This window comes from Onychostruthus taczanowskii, unplaced genomic scaffold (assembly GCF_017590055.1).
Source record: "Onychostruthus taczanowskii isolate IOZ18803 unplaced genomic scaffold, ASM1759005v1 scaffold39, whole genome shotgun sequence".
NCBI lineage: Eukaryota > Metazoa > Chordata > Aves > Passeriformes > Passeridae > Onychostruthus > Onychostruthus taczanowskii.
In genome coordinates this window covers 7,051,562-7,073,985 of record NW_024501348.1, presented here as the reverse complement: position 1 = coordinate 7,073,985, position 22,424 = coordinate 7,051,562, and the positions used below count along the sequence as shown (strand labels likewise).

The 22,424-nt window shown below is 35.8% G+C and overlaps 1 protein-coding gene across 1 annotated transcript in view; it reads left to right on the top strand.

Annotated features, from left to right (window-relative positions):
• The window catches only part of BCKDHB (branched chain keto acid dehydrogenase E1 subunit beta), a 105,098-nt gene that overhangs the window by 29,799 nt on the left and 52,875 nt on the right, over window positions 1–22,424 (top strand). The window contains exons 7-8 of the mRNA XM_041412376.1: window positions 2,810–2,907; window positions 4,990–5,100. Of these exons, the coding sequence (XP_041268310.1) occupies window positions 2,810–2,907; window positions 4,990–5,100 (209 nt within the window). The remainder of the gene's footprint in view (window positions 1–2,809; window positions 2,908–4,989; window positions 5,101–22,424) is intronic.

The following is a 22,424-nucleotide window of genomic DNA, read 5'->3' as shown; positions in this document are numbered from 1 at the left end:
GAGATACTAAGAAAATATCTGAATTAAAAAGGAAAGGGAGCCTTTGATTTATAAAAAGTGTTAACAGCCTGTGCAGTGTCAAGAGAACATAATGGTTATGAATCAAAGGAGAAGATGAGTCACCTTGACATTATCAGGTTTAGACATCTTGTGAAGAACCTACTCTGATGTTTTTTGACCTTTTCAGTTTCATTTAATTGTACTATATATGACATTGGTGGTGTAGAAATAAATATAACTTGCATCAGTGGTTGTTATAGAGACAAGGCAGGTAAGATGAGAAAACATGTATTTTCTTTCTGCTGTTCAGACTGCTCCTTTAGAAAATGCAACAGATGTTGTAACCTCTTAAAATTGCCCTGGCCCTTTTTCACTGATAATTACAACTTTTTATTAATTGCTGTATTTGAAATCTGTGTTTGAAACATTTGATTTAAAATACTTTATTTCTTTAGTAATAGATGAGCAGGCTGCTTTGTATGTAAACATTGTTATCCTGGATTAGGTAATTATTATGAAAGAATATTAATAGAATAATTTCATATGCTATTTTTCATCTGTATTACTTGGGAGAGGAGTTTTTGCAAAGCAATCAAGAAAAATACTTCCAAGTTGGAATTTTCTATAAATTTTTGACAAGCTGAATTTTTCATTTAAAATTGTCAGGTATGATGGATGAACTCATTTAATGGACATTTCAGTGCAAAACGGTTCAGCTACAGTAATAAATTAATTTGGGTAATTGTATGTTATATTTCATTTCCCTAAGTGGATAAAACCATTGCACAGAGAAAAAGCTTTTATTTCTGTATCATGTACACCTTCTAGTTCTTCCTCTGGCTCATCCCACTCCCTTCAAAACCTAATTCATGTCAATATCCTGGATTTCCAGTCAAAGGTCCTGTGGTGTCTTTTTAAGTTTCTTTGTCTCCAGGTTTCATGTAGGTGACCATTTCATGACAAAGACAGTCATGCAATGCCAGTTAGTATAGTTGTGGATTTCATTGTCTTTCAGGATCTCTTTCTGTTGCCTGAGGGTTGTACAATGTGCAAAATTCATAGAAACTTGGTCTGCCACTAATGTGCAGTGAGCAACTGCTGGATGTGCAATTCTTTCCCTTGCTTTCCCAGCCCTATATTTTTCTAGCCACTTGTTATTCAAAAAATTATTGCAGAACAAGATGTTTGGAGTAGGTGATCTCCAGAGGTCACTTCCTACCTCAGCCATTCTCTGATTCTGAGATATACCTGGTATGTATAGATCATTATCAACAAGAAAAAAGAAAATTGTCTGCCAGGATTGAAAATTATTTGCTACTTCGTTCTTTGAAGTTACATTTGGAACTTGTGAGCCAGGAAGAAACCTAGGTCATTCTGCTTGTGTTGGATCTACCATAACAGTGAAGGAATAATACTAACCACTTCACTACTGCTATGACTCAGGGAGATTCTTTATTGTTACTTCAAGAAGCTCTTTTGTTCAGCAGGAACTCAATAATTATTTTATGAGCTATGAAATAAGTCAACAAAAAAAGGCAGAGTGTTTTCCTTATAAATTGTTTCTGTGTATTTAGAAGATTTATTTTTTTCTACTTATCACTAGAATATGTTTCAAGAAGTATTATTTGACTTGCTGGTACATAGACAAGTTCATCTTTAGATCACAACCAGTATTTCTTTTAAAATGTGTTAGATGGATGTCTTTAGTCATAGTTTTAGCCATTAAACCAATCAATGTGTAGTGCATTGGAGCACTGATTCAAAACTAGCACTACTGACCTGATATTTTTCCAGCTGAAAACTAGTAAATGAGTCTTGAATGGAGCTATGTTAAATGTCTTAGGAGAAGACAAGATGCCTAATTCTTGCCTTCTCTTTTGTGGCGTATTTTTGGTGATTAGGTAACATTTTTTAAAGGAAAAATATTTAGACTTACTTAAAACTGCTATAATCAGAAGTTCTTTCTGACATTCCCTATGTAGGTTCTGAAAACTTTTTACTTCAATTTAAACATAAAACTGCAGAGCACCATACTTGGAGCATCAGGAGGATGCTGGCACAGGTGATCCTTTTTGTCTGAGTATTAAAGTATAATTTCAAGACTCTTCTGATGATTACTAGAATAATCAAGATTTCTGATCAATTAGTTGCTACTTGAGATTTTTTTATCAACTGCAGCAGTGTCCATTACCAAATCTGGTGCTGACATTTTGACTTGGTGTACATCAGAACTTATTACTATCTTTTGCATGTGTATATATGCATAATCTTGTTGTGGTATATAATAAATTAAACTCTACACTGAACATATTTGTAACAGTCTAATTAAAAAGAATTTGAATTGCAGCTAAACCTTTGAAATGAATGCTAATACTCAATTGTTTTGGTCTAATGCTAATAAAATCACACAATTGTTAGGGATGGAAGGGACTTCTGGAGATCATCCAGTCCAACCCCTCTGCCAAGGCAGGGTGACCTAGAGCAGGTGACGCAGGAACACATCCAGGTGGGTTTTGAATTTCTCCAGACAGGGAGACCCCACAACCTCCCTGTGTTGTGGGGTGTTCAGTGCTCTGCCACCCTCAACATAAAGTTCTTCCTCATATTGAGGTGAAGCTTTTTCTGTTTTTGTTTATGGTCATTGCTCCTCATCCTGTCACTGGGCACCAGTAACATACTCAGTGTAATTTTAGTCTATTATTTTAGATGGCTTCAACAGTGAAGAAAAATTTCAGTGTATGTTTTTATGGGATAATATTGACTAATAAAGGTATCTAATAATTATTCTCCCCCCTCTCTCTTTTTTCAGTGGAACAAGTTCCTGTAGAGCCCTACAACATTCCACTGTCTCAAGCTGAGGTGCTGCAGACGGGCAGTGATGTGACAATGGTTGCTTGGGGCACTCAGGTCAGTAACTCTCTTAGAAGCTATTTGTCACCCAGCAAAGCCTGGCCTAGGGGGTAGGTGATATTTGCATGCAAGCTCAAGTGCCAGACATTAAAATGTATATCTTCCATCACTATATGCTGGGATGAATGTTTGCCAGTGTTTAAATTTCTATAAAACCTGTTCTTTGTTGTGTAAGTTTTTACCCATTTTTGGTTGAAGATGACTCTGGAAGTTAGAAGAGGTACCTGTGCATCAGGCTAATGATTTTTCTATGATTATGAAAATGATAGATTTAAGAATGGGGCAGTGAGATGTAACTGAGGAGGGCAGTGGGAAAGAAAAGTTCAAAATGGTATGCTGAACGAAAAGTACAGATCTTCATTGCATGATTTAAAGAAGTGTAACCTTGGGGTCCCTTTCTACAGAAAGTTAAAAATGCATGGAACAGTAGGGATTGGTACAGGTTTGATTCTAACAGTTACATTTCAAAGCTGTTCGGCAACTGCCCCTGCCTCCCCTCTCCCCCAGCCAAATTAACGTCTGCAAATATTGAAAAAGCTTTTAAGAAAATACATCTTCATACATCAGAATTACAGAAAAGAAATTTGAGTCTAGCTTGGACTAATCAGATGTTGCTATTTTCCTGGCCTAGTTGTATCTGAGAAGCTTTTAGAGGAGAGGAGCTTAGAACTTTTGTGACAATTGTAGGATTTATTTATTTTATTTATGTAGGATTTATTAATGCCCTCTGATCTTTGGGCAGCTGACACTGCCTGACTGTGTCCAGGTTGCTAAATTCTGTTGCCTTCAAGATGAAGATGGCTTCATTCAGATTGATTATTGGGGATGGTCCTTTGCTTCAACCTCTTAACTATGCCTAGAAGTTGCTTGATGGAGGTCATTTGCTAGTCCAAACCTGTATTGTGAAATGTTCTAACAATAAAGAGAGCACCAGAGTTTATTGGCAACATCATACTGAGAATTTTTTCTACCTTTGTATCTCAGGAGCAAATGTTTCTTGCTGATAGATTTGTGGAGGATAATCTGAGTTGTAACAGTTCTTATTTTCCATGTTGGAGCATTTGCTTGCAAATATTTGTTTTAGAGAAGCCAATGCTTGAAATACATTTTGCTGAAAAGTGTACTATAACCGAATGTCAAGATACAGTTTTGAATGTGTATAGTATTACTTTCTTTACTGTTCTTATCATAATACACTTTATGTAAAGGATGGATATAGATCTGAATGACTTGTATCTACTGTGATTCACTGCTACTAAATAAAAAGATTCCTTGACTGGTGGATAAGGAATAATCTGTATTCCAGTTCAGTGATAGCCTCCTGCTAGAGAGGAATACTTCTTTTGTTTTAGTAGAATGTTAATTATAGTAATCAGGTAATGCAGGATTTGTATTGTTGGTGTTAAACTGTGTGTTGGAAGAACAATAAATGATTATAATGTCGTGCTACTGCTGTATGCTTTGATTATGGTGATCAGGAGCTGGATATTTACAGGTAGTACTAATTACTTTTTCTCCTAGCTGTTCATAAGTTAATGCTTTGGAGATGATCACTTGGCTATGTTTCACTAAATTAGAGGAAGAGTAGTTACTGGGACTACTAGAACTGTTTCTTGGCTTTTTGGCTAAGATCAGATGTGTTGCAGTGTGGCATTTCTGAATGTATTTAATGCTTCTTGCTGGATTGCATGGGACTGCTACATTAAAATACATTACTCTGATATATTTGGGTATTAGCTTAGTTACAGTCCTAAGAAAAATCTTCCAAAACTCATTCAAGCTGATTGAAAAAAAAATAGTGAGGACTGATACTATTCACTGAAAGACACTTCTCTAGAAAGCAATTTTTTTCTCAGTGATTCTTCAGTGAATTTAGTTTTTGGAGTGGTTCTAAAATACTGGGAATAATTAGGTACTTAATAAAAAGAATGCACTAGATACTAAATGGTTATTATTGAATAGAAACATCCCTGCTCAGCATGCCAGTGATATGTCAAATTACTGCTTGTATTCCATATGTGTAATTTAGAGCAGTTTGCATAATTTAGATTATTTGGTGATGATACATTGTTTTTTCAGGTGCATGTGATCAAAGAGGTGGCAGCAATGGCTCAAGAAAAGCTTGGTGTGTCCTGTGAAGTTATTGATCTGAGAACCATCTTACCATGGGATACAGAGACTGTTTGCAAGGTAAGGAAATGATACATATTAATTTAAAAACAACCTAGGTTGTTTAAAAAAAGAAACTACATTTTTTGCTTTGTTTTGTATTTTTTGTTCTGTATCATAAATGCAGAGTACATGCATATTGCATGGACCAGACATTTGCTTTAGCATTGAAAGGGAATTATGTTTCCGGGCTCAAAATAATGTCAGAATACATGTTCTTTATGTTCAGGTAGAGGGTATGATTTAATCAGACTTCTGCCTGCAAATTGCTTTTCCATGATTTCTGAGTCTTCATCTTTCTGACATCCTTGCTGTCTTTGGCAAAACCTTTATCTTTTTTATTTTCTTGCTGTTTTACATTAAGATCTTCATCTAGTTGTAGATCTGCAGTAATGTGCCTCAGTGTTGTTTATCTGTATTTTTAGAAATCAGTGTTTTGATTTAAGCTATATGAATTCTTGGGTTGGGGAGAAAAAGCAGCATTTACTCTTCTCAGACTACCTAGTTTGAAATTCCTGGGTACTAGAAAGTCCTTTTCTTCTTTGTGGAAGTCTTTGATGTCACTGACAGAACACTTGCTGCTTCTGCTAGAGCTGAGTTTCCTTAATCTGGCAAATCCACAGTACTGCAGGACCATGGCTAACAACTCCTTGGGTCCTAATTCATGCTGGGCTCACTTGCTCATTTTATGGTCCTGAACAAATTATTCAGGAGATTGAGAAATGTCTGCAGCTTTGTTAGCTCAGGCCTAGTGACTGTAGCGTACTGAGTTAACCACAGGGATGAGAGCAGCCACGGGCTTGGAAAAAGGTGTGTGATTCCATCAAATACTTCCTCTGCCTGCAGTTTCTAATGTAAGGCAATATGGTGTCTTGTGCAGCTAACTCAGATTGTACAGATGTTTAAATAGGGCAGATCAGGCACATACCTGACTCTATATACTTGGAATATCTTGATTGTGTCAACAAGTGTTTTGTCATTCTGTGTTTGCTCAGTAAGGGCCTTGCTTCTGGTCAGGTAACATAAAAACACATTAAATATGGTAAAGGGAAAGATGGGCCATTGGTCTGCTACTCTATGGCAAAGCTTGCATTTCTCCTCAGTTTTATTGATTTGAGGGACTGCCAGTGGGCTGGGATGGAGTAGATTATGGGAGGAAAGACCCATGTTGTGCATTTGCTATTGGCAGTGTTCTGCTGCCTGGTTCTGGATGTGTTACAAATTGTGTACTTACATGTGTAGCTATCAGTTGCCTCATATAAATTTGATGTTCTTGTTGAAGTGTTTTCATTTCTTTGTTTGAAGTGTATTTCTTGTTACTTGGATGTACTTTCTAGCTGTAAAAAATGAAATGTGTTGAGTTACTGTCATCAATATGAAGTGAAATTTTGTCCATAATAAATACTTTATAATCTCTTCTGGACAAGTAAAATGATTTTTTTTTAGGTAATTCTTTTTCCTTCTTTAAAGATTTGAGCTGTCATTCTTTGAAAACAAAATATCTCTTTGAAAGAGCAGTTAAATCTTGTTTTGTTGGGTTGGACCTGCACTGAAATGCCATGAGGAAAAAATGTAGCTGTGAATAGGAAATGCAGAGCTTTAGTTGTACAATATTTTGCAAATATGTTCTTTAAATTTGGATACTCCATGAAGATTTTGCTCTCATTCTCATGTTCTGTCCTGAACATCTTTTAAGGTAACTCGGACATAAGTCAAAATACCATAGAATAGTTTGGGGCCTAAAGGACTTTAAAGATCATGTAGTTTCAACACCCCTGCCATAGATAGGAACATCTTCTATTAGATCAGGTTGCTCAGAGTCCCATCCAGTTGAGCCTTGAATACTTTCAGGGCTGGGGCATCCACAGCTTCTCTGAGCAGCTTGTTCAGTGCCTCACTGCCCTTGCAATGAAGGTGTTTTTTTTTTTCTAATATCTAATCTAACCTTTCTCTCAGTTTGAAGCTCTTCCCCCTTGTTCTGTCCCTACATGCTCTTGTAGAAAGTCTCTTTCCATCTTTATTGTAGGCTCCCTTCAGGTACACGAAGGCTGCAATTAGGTCACCCCAAAACCTTCTCTTTTCCAGGCTGAACAATCCCAATTCTTATTGTTTCCTTGTAGGAGAGGTTCTCTATCTCTCTAAAAGATGGAATAGATGGACCTGTTGCTTTAAATCTGTTAAAAAGTTTACTATTAAGAATTAAGAGAATCATTTCAGAAAATGTATAGTGCCTGTTGGCTAGGCAGTTCAGCTGTTTATTATAATAAATACCAAACAGTAAATGTTTTTAGTTAGCATTGCTGTTATGTTAGTTTGGCTGTATGCTAGCTGGTCTGATGGGAGAAATGTTAAATTCTCTTCTTCTTTAGATCTTGTCTGTTATGCTCAGCTGAAAATAATTAGCGGTTTGCGTTTGTGCATTAGTTGGTTGCATTATGTAACACTGAAACTTTTAAAATTTAATTTGCATCCTGGACAGTTTTTAAGGTGATTGCTTATGTAACAGATGGATGGAACTACAGCTCTAGTCTCATCCCAAGAGGAGCTGCTTGTGGCAGCTGTTGTAGTTGATAGTGGCTCACAGCATCCGTTTGGGTAACGTGACTTGTTAGTCCCTTCCTGAGATGCCAGTGTCAAGGTCCAAAAGATCAGTAGAAAAGTTGGCCATTCCAGAGAAAGTCCTCAGCTGTCCATTGGTCTGCTTTGTTCTCTCTGTGGACTCTTAAATGCTAATGGAATTACTTTTACTCCAGTCCAACCAATGATCAAATTATCAGCTGTTACAGGTCTGACTATTTGCCTCTGACTATCACTTGTGTCAGCACTCATAAACATCAGGCCAGCTTTTTGTTTTTCCTTGTCTTACATGTGTGTTTAAATTGCATCTGTTGTCTGTCCTGTTGGATGCAGATGGTGGTGCACATAATACTCTGGAATGCATGGTCCATGGCTGATGGAAGTCTGTGTGGTGTTGGAGACCAGGACTTTGGGTTTTGCTGTAAAAACAGAGCCCTGAGTTTCACTGTTGGGAGTGGTGTCCTTTGTGATTAGTGAAGGCTGTCATTTTAGTCTTAGCTGGAAATACATGCAGCTTTAGTTTGACAGCTGTGATGTAGCCATGAAGAGGGATGAGCTGAAATTGTTAGTGCTCTGGAGATGAGCACTAATATGTAAATGTTCACTGCAAATCTAACTCCTTGGTCTGCTTTCTGTAGCTTTTTCACTACAGAAAATTATGTAATCAAAATTCATATTTTCTAGAATGATGAGAAGCTGTACTTCACAACTGCCAGCAGAGGCCTCTTCTAGCCAAGTTAAGCATCTGCTTTGACTTTGCATTGCTCCTATGAGAGTGTTTGTGAATAAATAAATGTCTCTGAGAGAAACGTAAATAAACTTAAAGAATAAATACAGTGAGCATAAATAGAAATTGCTGCCTAAGTTTACTGATTTTTTTTTGCATTTTTAAGATTTTGAGATTCTTCTCAGTTTTGAAATAGGTTAGCATTTGTCATCTGCATGAGGAGATGAGGTTGCACCTGCCTGGAGCAGACTACCATGGACTTCTAATGGATCCCAGCAGTTACTGAAACTTTTTTTGGTACAATTCCTGGAATGGGTCAACATGCAAACAGGGGCTAGATTTTTCTTTTGTTGATCTTCAGATGTCTAAGAAGGAAAAATGAAGGTTGACCTAGTTAGAGGAGCTCCTAGAGCTATTCTAGAGAAAGGATATTTCTGCAACTGCATCAGCAGTCTGGTTTTTTCATGAGATAAATTGGCCTCTGGAAATGTCATGGTTTAAAAATTTGGTCTTTAAAAAAAAAGGGAAACTGTAATTTTCCTAGAGTAAAGTTAGGTGAGGCAAATTGAACTCTAATTTTGTAGCTGAGAAATGATACCTGCTGCTGAGATAAAGGACATAAGTAGTTTAAAAAAACATATCTGGCATTTTTACTGGGATAAAAGCAAAGAATCTGTGTTTTATATACGTTTCTGTACATTAAAATGCATGCTGATTTGTGATCTTTCTAAGGTCTTTTGAAAGAAAAATGGGGTAGATTGTACAGGTTGTACGTGCACAGGCTCCCAGTATATTGCTTCTGAATGAGACACGAAGCAAAAGCAAACATGTGCCTTTTCCCTGCAGGATTGAAAGTAAACCCACATTAACTCTCAATATGTAGCTGTATAAATGAACTGAAAAAGTTTTGTTGTTATGTGTCAGAAAAGTGGCATAAACTTATTTAAAGAGTATGTGCTGCCTTAGCTGCTTCCTTAGGAAGTGTAACAGCAAAGGCTGTCCTTAGATTACTGAACATCTTGTCTATGTATACATTTTCAAAGCACGGTGTCATTGTGGTCAGTGAGAAATTTGTTAGGTCTCTTGTTTACCTTGACAATCTTCACTGATTTCTGACTAAAGCTCTTGTTTTATTCACTAGGACTGGAGTATAAGTAGTACAGCAGTTATAACTCAAGGAGAGATGAGCTAGCTGTCCATAGAGTTTATTTTTTTGAGGGAGAGAATGGTTTCCCTGTGCTTATTCTAGCATCAGCATCCTACATCTGTCTGTTTTATTAATATATGAGTGGACCGGGATCAGGAGTGATTTTTTTCCCATTATACCTTCACCTGTAAACACAAGTGCATGAAATTAATATGTTTCTCAACATATCCTGCTGATAAAGAAGCCCTGAATGCGCTGCTGACTCCCCAGCTGTTCATGTGCATGCAGCCATCTGCATTTAGTGCAGCCACAGCAAAGATGTCAGTTCCTAATTCTGACAGATAACACTTTTCCACTACTTGATTGATTAGCTGTGTTATTATTGAAAGACTATGCTGCCATGAAGGACACTGCTCAGAAAACTGAAACATGAGTCATGTATGAGATGTCTATAAAATTGGTTATTTATAAGCCACAAAACTGTTTAAAAGCACTTTTTCTCCCTTTCAGAAATGAAGTTTTCAAGCAGAAGTTTAGTATGGTTATTTCCTTCACTATACTTAACAGATTTGCTTGGACAATTTGGATAGATTAGGCTGTGTGGACTTTCCTGTCTATGAACTGCTGGGTGGTGTGGTATTGATTAAAAAGCCCATGGCACACTTCCCAGTGCTTCATTGGTCACATTCAGTGTAAAATTCTGTAGCTGTAGTGGTTGTTATACTGAAAAATACGTGTTACTGGAAGTAGGAAATCTAGCCCAAGATTAAGTACTCTTAAAGGATTGTGCAAGTTACTGTAGTTTTTTCACTCTGAATTGAGGCAAGAATGTTAATTTAAATGTTGAACCTATTAGTATCAATCTGTCATTTTAACTGTGCAAGTGAAAATTTGCAAGTGCACTTTTTATCCTTTTGAATTATTTAGAAGGCAAATATTTGCCATGCACCATGATACCTAATTAGTCATCTTAACTGTCTCTGAATGGTTGCTACCTTAGTGCAAAGAAATGTTGATGTCAAGCGAAGGCATGTGTGTAGTTCTGGGCACTCTGTGTTACTTTGCTCCTCTTCAGGAAGGATTCTGCAGTCTCCCTCATGGAGGTCAGCAAAATGCTTGTCAGGCTGCAAACACATCTGCTGCTCATTGGAAAGAGCCAATCTGAGCAAAAGAAAAAGAGGGTTCCACAGAGGGAACCAGGGGGTAATACAGATTGGGTGAACTCTGTGCCTGTTTTCCATTGAGGCTCTTGACAGAGGCCTTTGTTTCCAGCGTGTATTGAAGCATTATCCTTAAAGCACAAGTGGCATTTTTGTCAGATGTCATCAGTGAATAACTTTCAGTAGTACATCTTTCATGTCCTGTACTTAATAGGCAGCATGTCCTAGCAGACCTATAGGTCTACCAGCTTGTTCCATTCCTTTGAGTTTACTTCATCTATTTGGACTGTGAATAAAAGGAAAATCAAGATCAGCAACCCTGATGTGGGTTTTTTATGCATTAACTACACTCACCAGGCATTGAACTGTACAATTGTAGCACAGGTATCCTGGGATCAGATTTATGTTTCTTGGCTATCTGTTCTTGGTCTTTTGCCATTTTACATGTTGCTCCTTGGATTTCTTATTAAATGGATCTTGTATCTATAAAATATGATTAAAGTTGTACTGCTTGCATGATGACAGTTAATTTTGTCACTGTTTCCATAAGAACCTTGTGTCTTTTAGTCTTGTAGTTTCAGATTGCTAGAGCGTGCTGTGGATTGTTGCTTGGCTTCCAGAAGCAGAAGGCTGGAGCCATACTTGGAGGCAGACATTTTAAAGTTACGAGAATATATACATAACTATTTTAGAAACTAATTATTCATATCTTTGTTCTTCTATGTTTTAAGAAAGCTTTGAAGCCTTGTTTTTTGTTCCTATGCATCTTGTTTTTTTAAGGGAAGTACCTCAGTGCCAAGGTGTTTGTGTATATATAGTTCTGTTTTCTCCTTTCTCCCTCTCAATATAAAAATAGTTCTCAGTCTTTTGCCTATATATTGACAAGTGATACTTGAGAAAGAATCTGATTAGAAAAAACCATAGGTGAGAAAAGGCATTTGTGTGTAGTTTCTCTTAACATATAGTGCTGATGATACTGTCTATCAGTTCTTCATCAAACCTTTTCCCTTTCGCTCACATTATGTATTACAACCTTCAGCTTTAAAGGCACTTATGCAAATAAATGGGTAGTGGTACATAGTCTATGGTTAGAAGCTATTTTATGGCTCCAGTATGTGTATTTATTTTTTTCCTTGCTAGTGGTGCTGATTGAATTCTAATGGAAGTTGGGATGAAGTTCCATGATGGTAATCATATATGAATCATTCTTCCACAGACATAATTATTGCTTCTCTACAGTATTGCCTTTCTTTAAATGTCTGTAGCTATTTATCCTGCCATTATCACTTAGTTGAGCCAGCTGCTCCTTTAGTCTGCTTCTTTTTAGGATTCACATGCTGTAGATTCTTCCTATTTGTGCTTTATTAACCTTTACCCTATGAGAATGAAGTTTTAAGTATTTCTACAATAATTTTGTACTTCAAAATATAATGTTGAAATTCATTATGCCAAGATTTAATCTGCTTTTTACTGAATTATTGTCTTGCAATATGCATTTATTAATAGCACAGTGCATTGTATTTAGCCTCTTGTAAGTATTTTTATGTTCACAGTGAAAGCAATTTGAAGTGCTTGTAATAAAAGCATAGACTACAGAGATTTCCAAAGATAAATATTGTTGAAATTTTCTTTATAGGAAGGCTTTGTTTTTCTTTAAGATATATATACTCAGATATCTATTTTCCAAAGGTCTTAGAGTTACACCTGGTGTTACTTAGTTTCCATTATGCTGTTACCTTCTGTGATACTACTAATATGGAGCTGGACAAATAATTTCCTATCGCTCTCATCTTTGTTTCATGTTCAAGAGTCTGTACTTAAAGATTGCTTTCATTTTTTGTCTGTGACACAACAGTGTTCAGCACAATCAATTTGAGATTGGGTTTCTTCTAAATAAACTCAATCTATTCCAAAATAACTTTTTCTGTCAAGCTATTATGGTGTACTCCTAAAATCCCCCAAGTCTCTTGAAATTCTTTTAGGCTGTTTGACTCTGCTCCCTGCAATCTGATGGGCTGAACTAATGCATGAAATCCTGAATATGTGATTACCTTATTGACTCCTTATGACAGAACAGCTACTGTCTTGTTATACATATTATAACTTCTTGTTATACAATTTTTGATAGCTCTGAGATACATTAAGACCTTTACCGTATAGAAATATTTGAAATTCTGATTATGTGTTAATGAGTTCTATACTATTGTTTTTGTCATATGGAGGTTGAACTAATCTGAAAACCTTGCAATTTGCTTACTTTTTCCATGTATGTAATTTGCACTGTCCTGAAATGGATGATATTTCACTTATTAGTATGATAGAATAGGACAGAATTTGCTTGGGCTTGCTGGACATTTCACTTTTGCATGTGGATATAGAAAACCAAAAAATTGCTGTTTTGTAATGTCACAAAAAATGTCCTTGAATTAGATGCATGTATTTAATTATTACATGGTTTTATAGTGGTTTAATGTGGAAAAAACCAGGCCTGCATTTTTTTCTCGCCAGAAACAAATTAGACTAATTTTGTTTTCTTAGCTTTTTGTTTGCAAAATATGTTTTTGATATGTAAAGCTGTTGCTGCAGAAATTTTCACTTGATATGCAGTTTTGAGAATCCTAGACTTTGTATATTTCAAAGTCCATGAGGACTTTAACATAAAAGGAAATTATAAAACAAAATAATTAATTATATTTTTCTGTGGTACTACATTTTAGCAGTGTACTTTAGCAACTTTTCCCCCTTATCTGTGATTTCTGTTCAGTTATGATATAGAACTGACCCCACAGAACCAAGCAGCTGCCAGTTGTGTAGAGTATTCTTTTTCAGACAACACATGACAGAATTTCAAGGGACAGATCTTAACTTTTAATCTCTTCTGCTTGAAGTTTTGCTCCCGGTTAAATTACATATGGATTTTTTGGTGTTTGCATGCTGGATACAGGAAGTGATTAGTGGTGCTATGACACCATGTGGCTTCATCTCTTGGAAGATGCTCATCTAATTTGCCTTTAATATCAGCCCTTTAAGATCTCTGCAGATCTTTGTGCCTGTTCTTTACTGGCATCTATCTCTTTCCTGTGCTGAAAAAGAGAAAAGCTTTGCTATTACTCAACTTGATTCTTCTAGGCACAAAGGGAAAAAGAAGGAAAAGAAGTATCTGATTAGAGAGGTTGTCTTTGTCTCTCCCAGACACGAAGAGCAGGAGGAATGACTGTTGCACTATTTGCTACTGCTCTTGTTGCTCTCGCTGATTAGAGAGGTTGTCTTTGTCTCTCCCAGACACGAAGAGCAGGAATGACTGTTGCACCGTTTGCTACTGCTCTTGTTGCTCTCTTCTTTAGGTTCACAGAGATGTGTTACAATAGTTGCCAGCCTTTGTACCTGAAGTACAAACTAGTTAAAATGAGGAGCCAAGTGAAAGGAAGTGCTTTGAGTGTGGCATGCATACATCATCGTTACTTTGAGAAGAATGGAAAAAATCGGGCCTTAGTGATAGGAAATGCAGGATGGACCAATGACATCAGAGAAAAAGCAGGAGATTCCATTAGCAGTGCTCAAATGTCATGTGCTTGATTCATGTCCTATTCTTCTACCCATGACTTGACTAAGAACTACCCATCTGTGTAGTTCTGGAAGTGATGTGATTTTACTTACTGCATAATGAATCTCACCACAGTGCTAAATCTGCAGGGAAATAGGGTATTCTCTGCTTTTTGTGAATGCTAGTACAAAATAAATTTCCTGTACTATCTTGACACTGTTCTTCCCTACTTTTCTGCTTGTGTGATTATTCTGCAAATGCTTTTGCCATTAATCAATTAGAAAAACTACCTTGTAGCTTGTGAGCTGGTGTTATATAGTTATTTTGCCAATTTATTTAATTTAAAATAGGAAAGTTTATTAAAATTATAAAAAGTCTTCTGGGAGAACTAGTTCAGACTGATTTTTCATCTCATTGATGAGAGAATATGAATAACAACTTACAAGAAAAGCAGTCAGAAATTAAATTAATAAAGTACTGGAAGGTCTTAATCTGAAGCAATCTAAAATAACTATGTTAAACATAAGAATAATCTTAAATATTTTTTCAAATAGTGTGGTGTGATGGGAATTGTTCATTCAGCCTACTGAGGAAGCTGTCAGCATAATGTATATGATATATGAACATGATATATGTTTAAGATCATGCAATTGATTCATTTTTTCCATTTGATTCATAAGTGAGGTATTTATTCACTTGCCTAAGCAGTATTCTGTTTAAACTGTAGTCACATTACTTGGATCAGCAGTGAAGTGTGTTGTAAATTGGAACTGTGCTTAGGTTTGTGTCTTGTAGCTTAAGACTTAGAAAAGTTTACAGAGAATGCTAATCAAACTGTCCAGATGAGAAAAGAGGAAGTGGTAATTTAATACCACTTGGTTACTGTATAATGCTTGTGCTATAAATGTGCATTCTAATTTCTCTGTCCATCTGAGAATTCCCATATTGCCAGTTTTAATTAGTTCCTTGATCTGCACATGACAAAACTGTAAAATCACTCTTTTGGCATGTGGTCAGCGCATTACCAATAAGTACTGATCTATGCTATATTACCACATCTGGCACTTGTGGTGCATTTGCTGACATGCTACCTGGACTTAGAAATTTACAGCAGTGTTTTGTTGGAAGGTTACAGAGTTCTTAAGGATGGAGGACATACATGGCTTTGCTGCAAAAGGGGAATCAGTTTTGAGTTTAAAGAGCAAGTGCCATCTATTTTTCATTTGCCGCTAAACTGGTATATTACTTTAGTATTAAAGGGAAAAGTTGATTTGCTAAAACTTTTCCAAAGTTTTAAAACATTTTTCTTAAAATTTTCAATTTTTAAATTAAATTTAGAAGATATGTGTTTTCTATCTGCTTTTTCTTACAGGGAAAATAGTGTTGAGGGGAAAAAAAAATTTGGATTGTTAAGCTCAGCAGTGGGACCTAGTTTTTCACATGTTGATATGGAACTATTTCCAAATGATGGGAAAAATTGTTGTACTTTAACAAGCCCATGGAAACAATTAATTTCTGATTACCAGTTATGGTGTTTTGCTGACATTAGAAAACTGTCTTGATACTGTCATTTTTTTGGCTTAGAGCTCAGTGATGTTTTAAATAATAGATTGGCAAGGGGAAGATGGGATTTTTAGATCTTAAAACACTGTCAGCAGTTTGTGGTAGTACAGTTTTATTTTCCAGTGAAAGAAAATAAATCTTTCAGGTTTTTCTTTACAGTCGCTTGTAAATTGTCCTTTCTGCTGGACAATCAGAATACATTTGAAGTAGCTAATGCACATGTTACTGGGTATGCATGTGTCTAGATTTATATTATCTTGATTATCTAGACGTCTAAGTATCATCAGAATTGGTGTATCTGTGTTGAAATTAAACCTGAAAGATCTTGGCTCTTATATCTAATTGTGTAGATGCAATACTGAAGTGTTCCAAAATGTAGAGATTTTCTAGGGCAATTACTTGGGATAATTGAAAAGCTAATATATGGACCCTTTCTTGTTTCAGAAATGACTTAGTAACACAGTGGGATTTGCTCAATAGAGAAGATAAATTTAGCTATATATTTTTTTCTCTGTGGCTTCAATAGTTCTCAGATATTTAGTATAATTGTAACTTGTTTTTGCTCAAGTCATCAGTGCTAATTTTCTGACCTGTACCACGCTAGAATAAAATCCCTTCTTTTTTCCCAATATTAGGAAAAAGTCAAAATAAAGGTGTGTAGAAGACTCACATTCCCCCTCTCTTCTGTATTAATTTAGTATTTATTTCATTATCACCTAAAGTAATATCAGAACTGACACAATTGAGCAGCTGATGATTCAGAAAAGTACAGAGGAAATTGCTGATGTGATGAAGTTTTGAGCTTTCACCATCTGTGTTCTAAAGAAATAAAATATTTTTTGGCAATACAGAAATGCTGATCTTTAAATAAATAAGAAACTCTGAGCAATCTAAAATTACGTAATTTAGGCTCAATGGTTTGATAAGTAAACATCATTAGATGTGGAAGTATTAAGGAAGAAATTGGGATTTGCTTTAGCTAAGTGTTTTACAGATCCTTTAAGTTATTTGTGAAATTAATTTCTTTATGCTGTGGTCTTACCTTTTGTAAATTTTGTATTAATCTTTCATTTTTCCAGTGTTGCCAGAGAAAAATACATTAATCATTTAGGTTCCAGAAACTTTTAAAGTTTTAGGTCTTTTGTCTCATTTTCTTCAAGGCACTACAATACAGACCCTTAGCTCCCTTTTCCAATTTTCTAAATTTTACATGCTAACTGTTAAATTTTTCCTTAACCAATTTCTCTTTAAGGAAAAGAAGTGGCAACAAAGATTAAGCAAGTCTTTCTCTAAAATGTTTATATTCTACTCAAGAAAATTTTACCTGAGAACTCTAGAAACTGATAAATTTGCTTCTAAAAAAAAAGCTTTTTGTAAACAGACTTCTAAAGAATATCAGAGCACATGGAATTTGTTATGGGGCAGTAAGGTGCTGAGCTTCTGTGAGAAGTGGTGTGCAGCAAGTGCTTTTCTGTAAGTAAATGTTGCTCAGAGTTAAAAAAAATGGGGAAAACTAGTAAACAACCACATGTTGTTTGCTACCTACAGTGCTGGGTAATTGGTCTTCCCTCTGGCCCTTCCCATAGCAAACCAAGGTTTTTAGAGATCCTTAACAAAACTGCAGCTCTGCTAATTACTGCTTTCCAAAAATGAATTGCCATTCTAGTCGAATGTCAAAATATGGTTTTGCTCTGTTGACAAGCTTAGTTATGCTTCTTTCATTGTCCTGCTCTGAGATGTACAAAGCTCCGCGGTATTGCCATGGATCTGTGTTGAATGCCTTCTCTCTCTGGCCCTGCATATGTAGAGGATGTAAATGAGGAGATCTCTACAGGCATTTCAGGGATTACAATGATGCAGCATTAATTCTGGACTGGGAATGAGTGTTATTCAATAGTATTGCATTTGGAAATTAAAGCTTCAAGACAGGAAGGTCTCATTTGTGCCTTGTATAGTTCTTACAGCAACTTCATGGTTTTTCTGTCTGTATCCCCTCTGCCATCGAACATGAAAACTGCCTTAGCAATTTGGCAGAAAAATATTCATGTGACACGTAGTTTAAGACTGACATTTCAAATTGCTTAGAGGAAAGCAGTCTCAGATATGCAAGGAGTACAAAATAAGCAGACAGGAGGGAACAAAGAGTATTATTCAGCAATAGTCAGAACTCTGCAGTAAATGAATTACAGGCTTTGATTATTTTTTCTGTCATGTACAAAGATGACTGCTGTCTTTCAGTTGGTAAACATTTAAAGGATTCATCACCTTTTAAGCTGCTGATCTAAGTGAAAAATGCAAATGCCTGTGTATCATGTTGAACAGAAGAAGCCAAATAGTTAATTCTTTTGGAGTATGCACCAAATATATAAGGAATATTTGCAAACTCTTATTTCTGATAATTTTCTCATGCTGCTGACTCACTGTAATGCTATGGTGATCAGTGATCAGTGTAAAAAGTTTATATCAGGCTGTTCCCAGATGCTTTCACAGATTTTTCAGCTCACCAGGAGAGGCTATTTAAAAATAAAATGTGTTTCTTGGTCTCTGGATAGAATTTCTTTTGTCTACATTTGAAAATTACTGTAGTGATTCTTGGGCTAGCATGTTAAAATGTCCAATGTAGTGATTAAATGAAGCTCAGTTGTGTGTCAAGAAATACCTGTCTCAAATATGAAGCTTAATTTGGTGTTTGTCACTAAAGAGACTTCCATTGAGATCAGTGTCAAATGCATATATTTTGTGACAGTTTTTATGTGTGCTAATGCTTCGTTGTCCTGTGCTAATCAAATGTTATTGGCTTACTGTTGCTCTCAGTTGCCAGAATACCATTAAACTATGGAAATAAATAATTGGAGGATGACTTTAGTTGAGTACAAGTAGCACTAAACAGCATATGATTCACCTCAGTAATGTTTTTGAGCATTAGAAGTTCTTATTTTAGTGTAATATAATATTTTTATTAATTTTAGCTTGGATATGAAAGACATACGGAGCATGCTGGAAGATTGTAATTGTGGCATTTGCCAGAAAATAGAATTGTAGTTTCTAAAATTCAAGTCTATCTATTAAGGAAAAGATTGCTGAATATTAACCTTTCTTTTATATGATACAGACTTTTTGTAACATACAGTTGTATGTCCAGAAAACGGGAATAATAAAACCTGCAAATTTATATAGACTTGAGTCATCACGTGATCTTATTCAGTTGATATTGACAAGTATTGTTTTACCTTTATCCCAAGCACTGCAGCTGTAGTCCCTCTTCTGGGAAAAAAGAAGTTATATCCAAATTAGTGGCTTGAGTGATAGACATCAGAAAGGTCAAATTAATTGTTATAAAAGCAACAGAGTTATTGCTTAAATAGAAAACAGCTATTGTTTCGTGGTATTTTCATGGAAATTTAAATGAAGAAATTATGGGCAAATTACTGAGTTTCTAAATCATCAACTCTGTGTTGATGATCTAGAAATTCAAATGGCATAGTAGGACTGTTCCATGAAACAGGAGCCAGAAAAAAAACCCTAGAGAGCTCTCAGATATGTGTTCCGTGGGTTTTGCGTTTATGGATGCCTTACCATATTTTCGTTTCCTATGCTATGCTGTGAAGACACATAAATGAATTTATTTCTTTACTTTGAATAACAACATTTTGATAAAGGATGAAAAATAATTACTACATGAGGAGTGAAACCTGTTTTTCTATGAATTTATGTCCCATATTTCCTGCCTTCCGCCATTTCATGTCCCCCATTTACCTACATTAAGATGCCCAGCTCCTTTCTAAAATTAATGGCTAGACAAAAAGCGACAGGGACAATTTATTGGTGCTTACCCATAAAGAGCCATGGGAGAGATCGTGTTAAGTGCAGCTTGGCTTTCATGAGGTTATGAAGTTAGGAGTTCTGATCTTCCTCATACAGACTGATTTTTACCAAGCTTTCAGGAACTTAATATTTTTAAGACTTGCATTTGGCTGCAAAATGTCTATCAGGACACTGACAAATGGACAGAAAAATGAGATCAGGTTGTAGGACCTTCATTTTCTTGGCTGACAGGCTGAAAATTAATACATATCTTGAAAATGACTATTCTTTCTTCTGTAAGTTGAAGTAGGTCAGATAGGGAGAGAGTGTAACTGATGGAGAAAAAATGGAGATTGTAGAAGAAATGACATGAGGATTGCTGAGATAGTTTGAATGAAGAGAGCACATAAGACAGAAGAGAGAATAGGACAAAAAATGATGCTGAAAGAATGAAAGGAGAAAGTGAATTGGTTGTTGCTTTAGAAAAATAAATGGGAAGTAATACAGAAAAAATATATTAAGAAAAATGTAAACAAGGGATACAGTAATTTTTAAAGCATAGGTTTGCAAGATACTTGGCACAAAATTCTGTAACAATCTGTTATTCAAATAGTTATATCTATCACTTCAACTGCTAATGCTTGTTTTTGAAAGGGGCAGAGGTGTCTCAGCTCTCATTTTCAGACCTCTACTTGATCATCCTGGTCGGCTTCATGTTTTTATTTAGTTATTTAGTGATTACTTTGCTCAGATCTTTCCCTTATATTGTCTCGTGCTTTCCCATGTAGTCCATGTTAGTTATTCAGATACTAAGTCCAATAAAGCCTAAGTGGGTTCAACATCTGCAGTGAAATGAATTCAGATGTCTGTAATGAACTTTATGAATTTGTGCTATCAAAATTGAAAGTAATTTATGAAATAAGAGTGAAATAGATGCTGGATGCAGAGATGCTGAAGCTCCTGCTTCTTTGGGGGGTTTGGTGAAACAAAGTCTCGCTGCTGTCCTAATCATGCAATTCCCAGTATGAGCCAGAGTCAAAAACAAGGGGTGTGCCACAAGTGGTATTGCCAGTACTTTTCTCAGTTCCTTTCTCCATACCTTTCAGAATCTAGATATTTTTTTCCAGAACTTGGCATCTGTCTTGCTATGTCCTTTTCTTTTTTGTTGCTGTTCTTCATCGACATTCCTGCACTTTTCATTTTCCAGAATTAATGTTTTTCTTCTGTCTATTCTGCCTTCAGGTTCTTATATTCTTGCAGTCTTCCTCTTTATCTACAAACTTAAGAAACATCACCTTCATTTTAATCTTTCTCTTTGGACAAAAGCAGGTTTTTTGCTGGGACACAACTATTGTTTGTCCTACAGGGTTATTTGAATTGTGTTAAAAGTTACTGACCAATTCAGTGGAGGAAAATGAAAGTATTGTTGTTTTCAGCAATGAAATTTCAGTCTGTTTTACTTATTTTATTGGTGACCTGATGCTGTTTTTCTCTTTTCTTTTAAGAATAGTTGTTGGCTTCGGTCAAGTTCTCCAAACCTATAGTTAGCTTCAGTAAAATTACTCTGAGGAGACTTGTTTTGTGGGTCATATCTGGCAGGATGGTGTTTTACTTCTGGATGAGTACTGCTAAGATTTGTTCCAAGACAGTGTTTTTGTGTGTGTGTTGGGGTGTGAGTGTGGCAGTGAATTAGCTGGCCCATTCTTAGATCCTCCAGAAGAGCTGGGGAAGTTCTCTCTCTTGTGTTGTTCACAGAAAGTATAGTACAGTATTTGGATTAATAAAGGATTTATGGATCTTGCACATCACTGGATTGTCCATGGTGGGCCTTTAAGAATGGCCCAGGATCCCATCTGTTTTTCAAGAATAAAAGAATAGCTGAGGCACCATTCATCCTCTTGTTTTATAACTTGGCTTCACTATCTGACTTTTTGATGTGACTCTACTTGAGAATCAGAGCACTATCCACAGTGTTTTAATCATGCTGGTGGATGTTGGAAACTGCTGCAAAAGTTCATGTTTTCTGAAACCTTTGCTATTAAATGTTATGTTTTAGTCTATACACAAAGAAGGATTATTTGAATAGATGTATTTAATTGTGGTCAAGTAGGCAAATGTAGCTGACAGTACTGAGGAATCATGAGTTACCAGTCCAGTGGATTCATGAATATGTTCCTTGAGTTTAGTTGCCATTATACTTTAAAAGTCTATTTAGGGGATCTGTTCATAGTTATTGCTAGAACATAATGACTGGGCAATCTAAAGGTATTTAGTTTAAAGAAGTTTTTTTTAACATTCATGCTACTTATTTGAGTAGTGTTAGTAGATTGTATGTGAAGTCCTCAGAAGTAAACATACTCTTTCACCAAATGTATATTAAAATTATTAATTGCCACTATTAAAGAGAGCTTCCAGTGCCAGAAAGTAAATGAGATGTGAAGAGGTGGAGGAAAAAAATGCAATAAAATCAGTGTAGTGTATCTGAAGTTATAAGAATCAGTCCAGATGGGTTTTGTTTTGTTTTTAAGTTTACTCTTTGGAGAGGAATTTTCTGCTACTCTGCATGTGCTACTCTACACATGGGGGAATCGGTCTTTGGTTCTTGGCTTTGCAGGAAGCTTATAAATTTCTATGCTGATCATCTCAGTCATATGCTAACAATGTTGTGTAGGGTATAAAAGCCATAACTGTTTTATTATCATCTCTTCATTGTTTCTTAGGATGTTCTACCTAGCCCTGTAGCAACTCCATTTGGTTTTGACTGTAATTTAAAAAATTTTCCTTGTTACTTTGTATTATTCGTGTGCTTGTTTTCATTTTTCT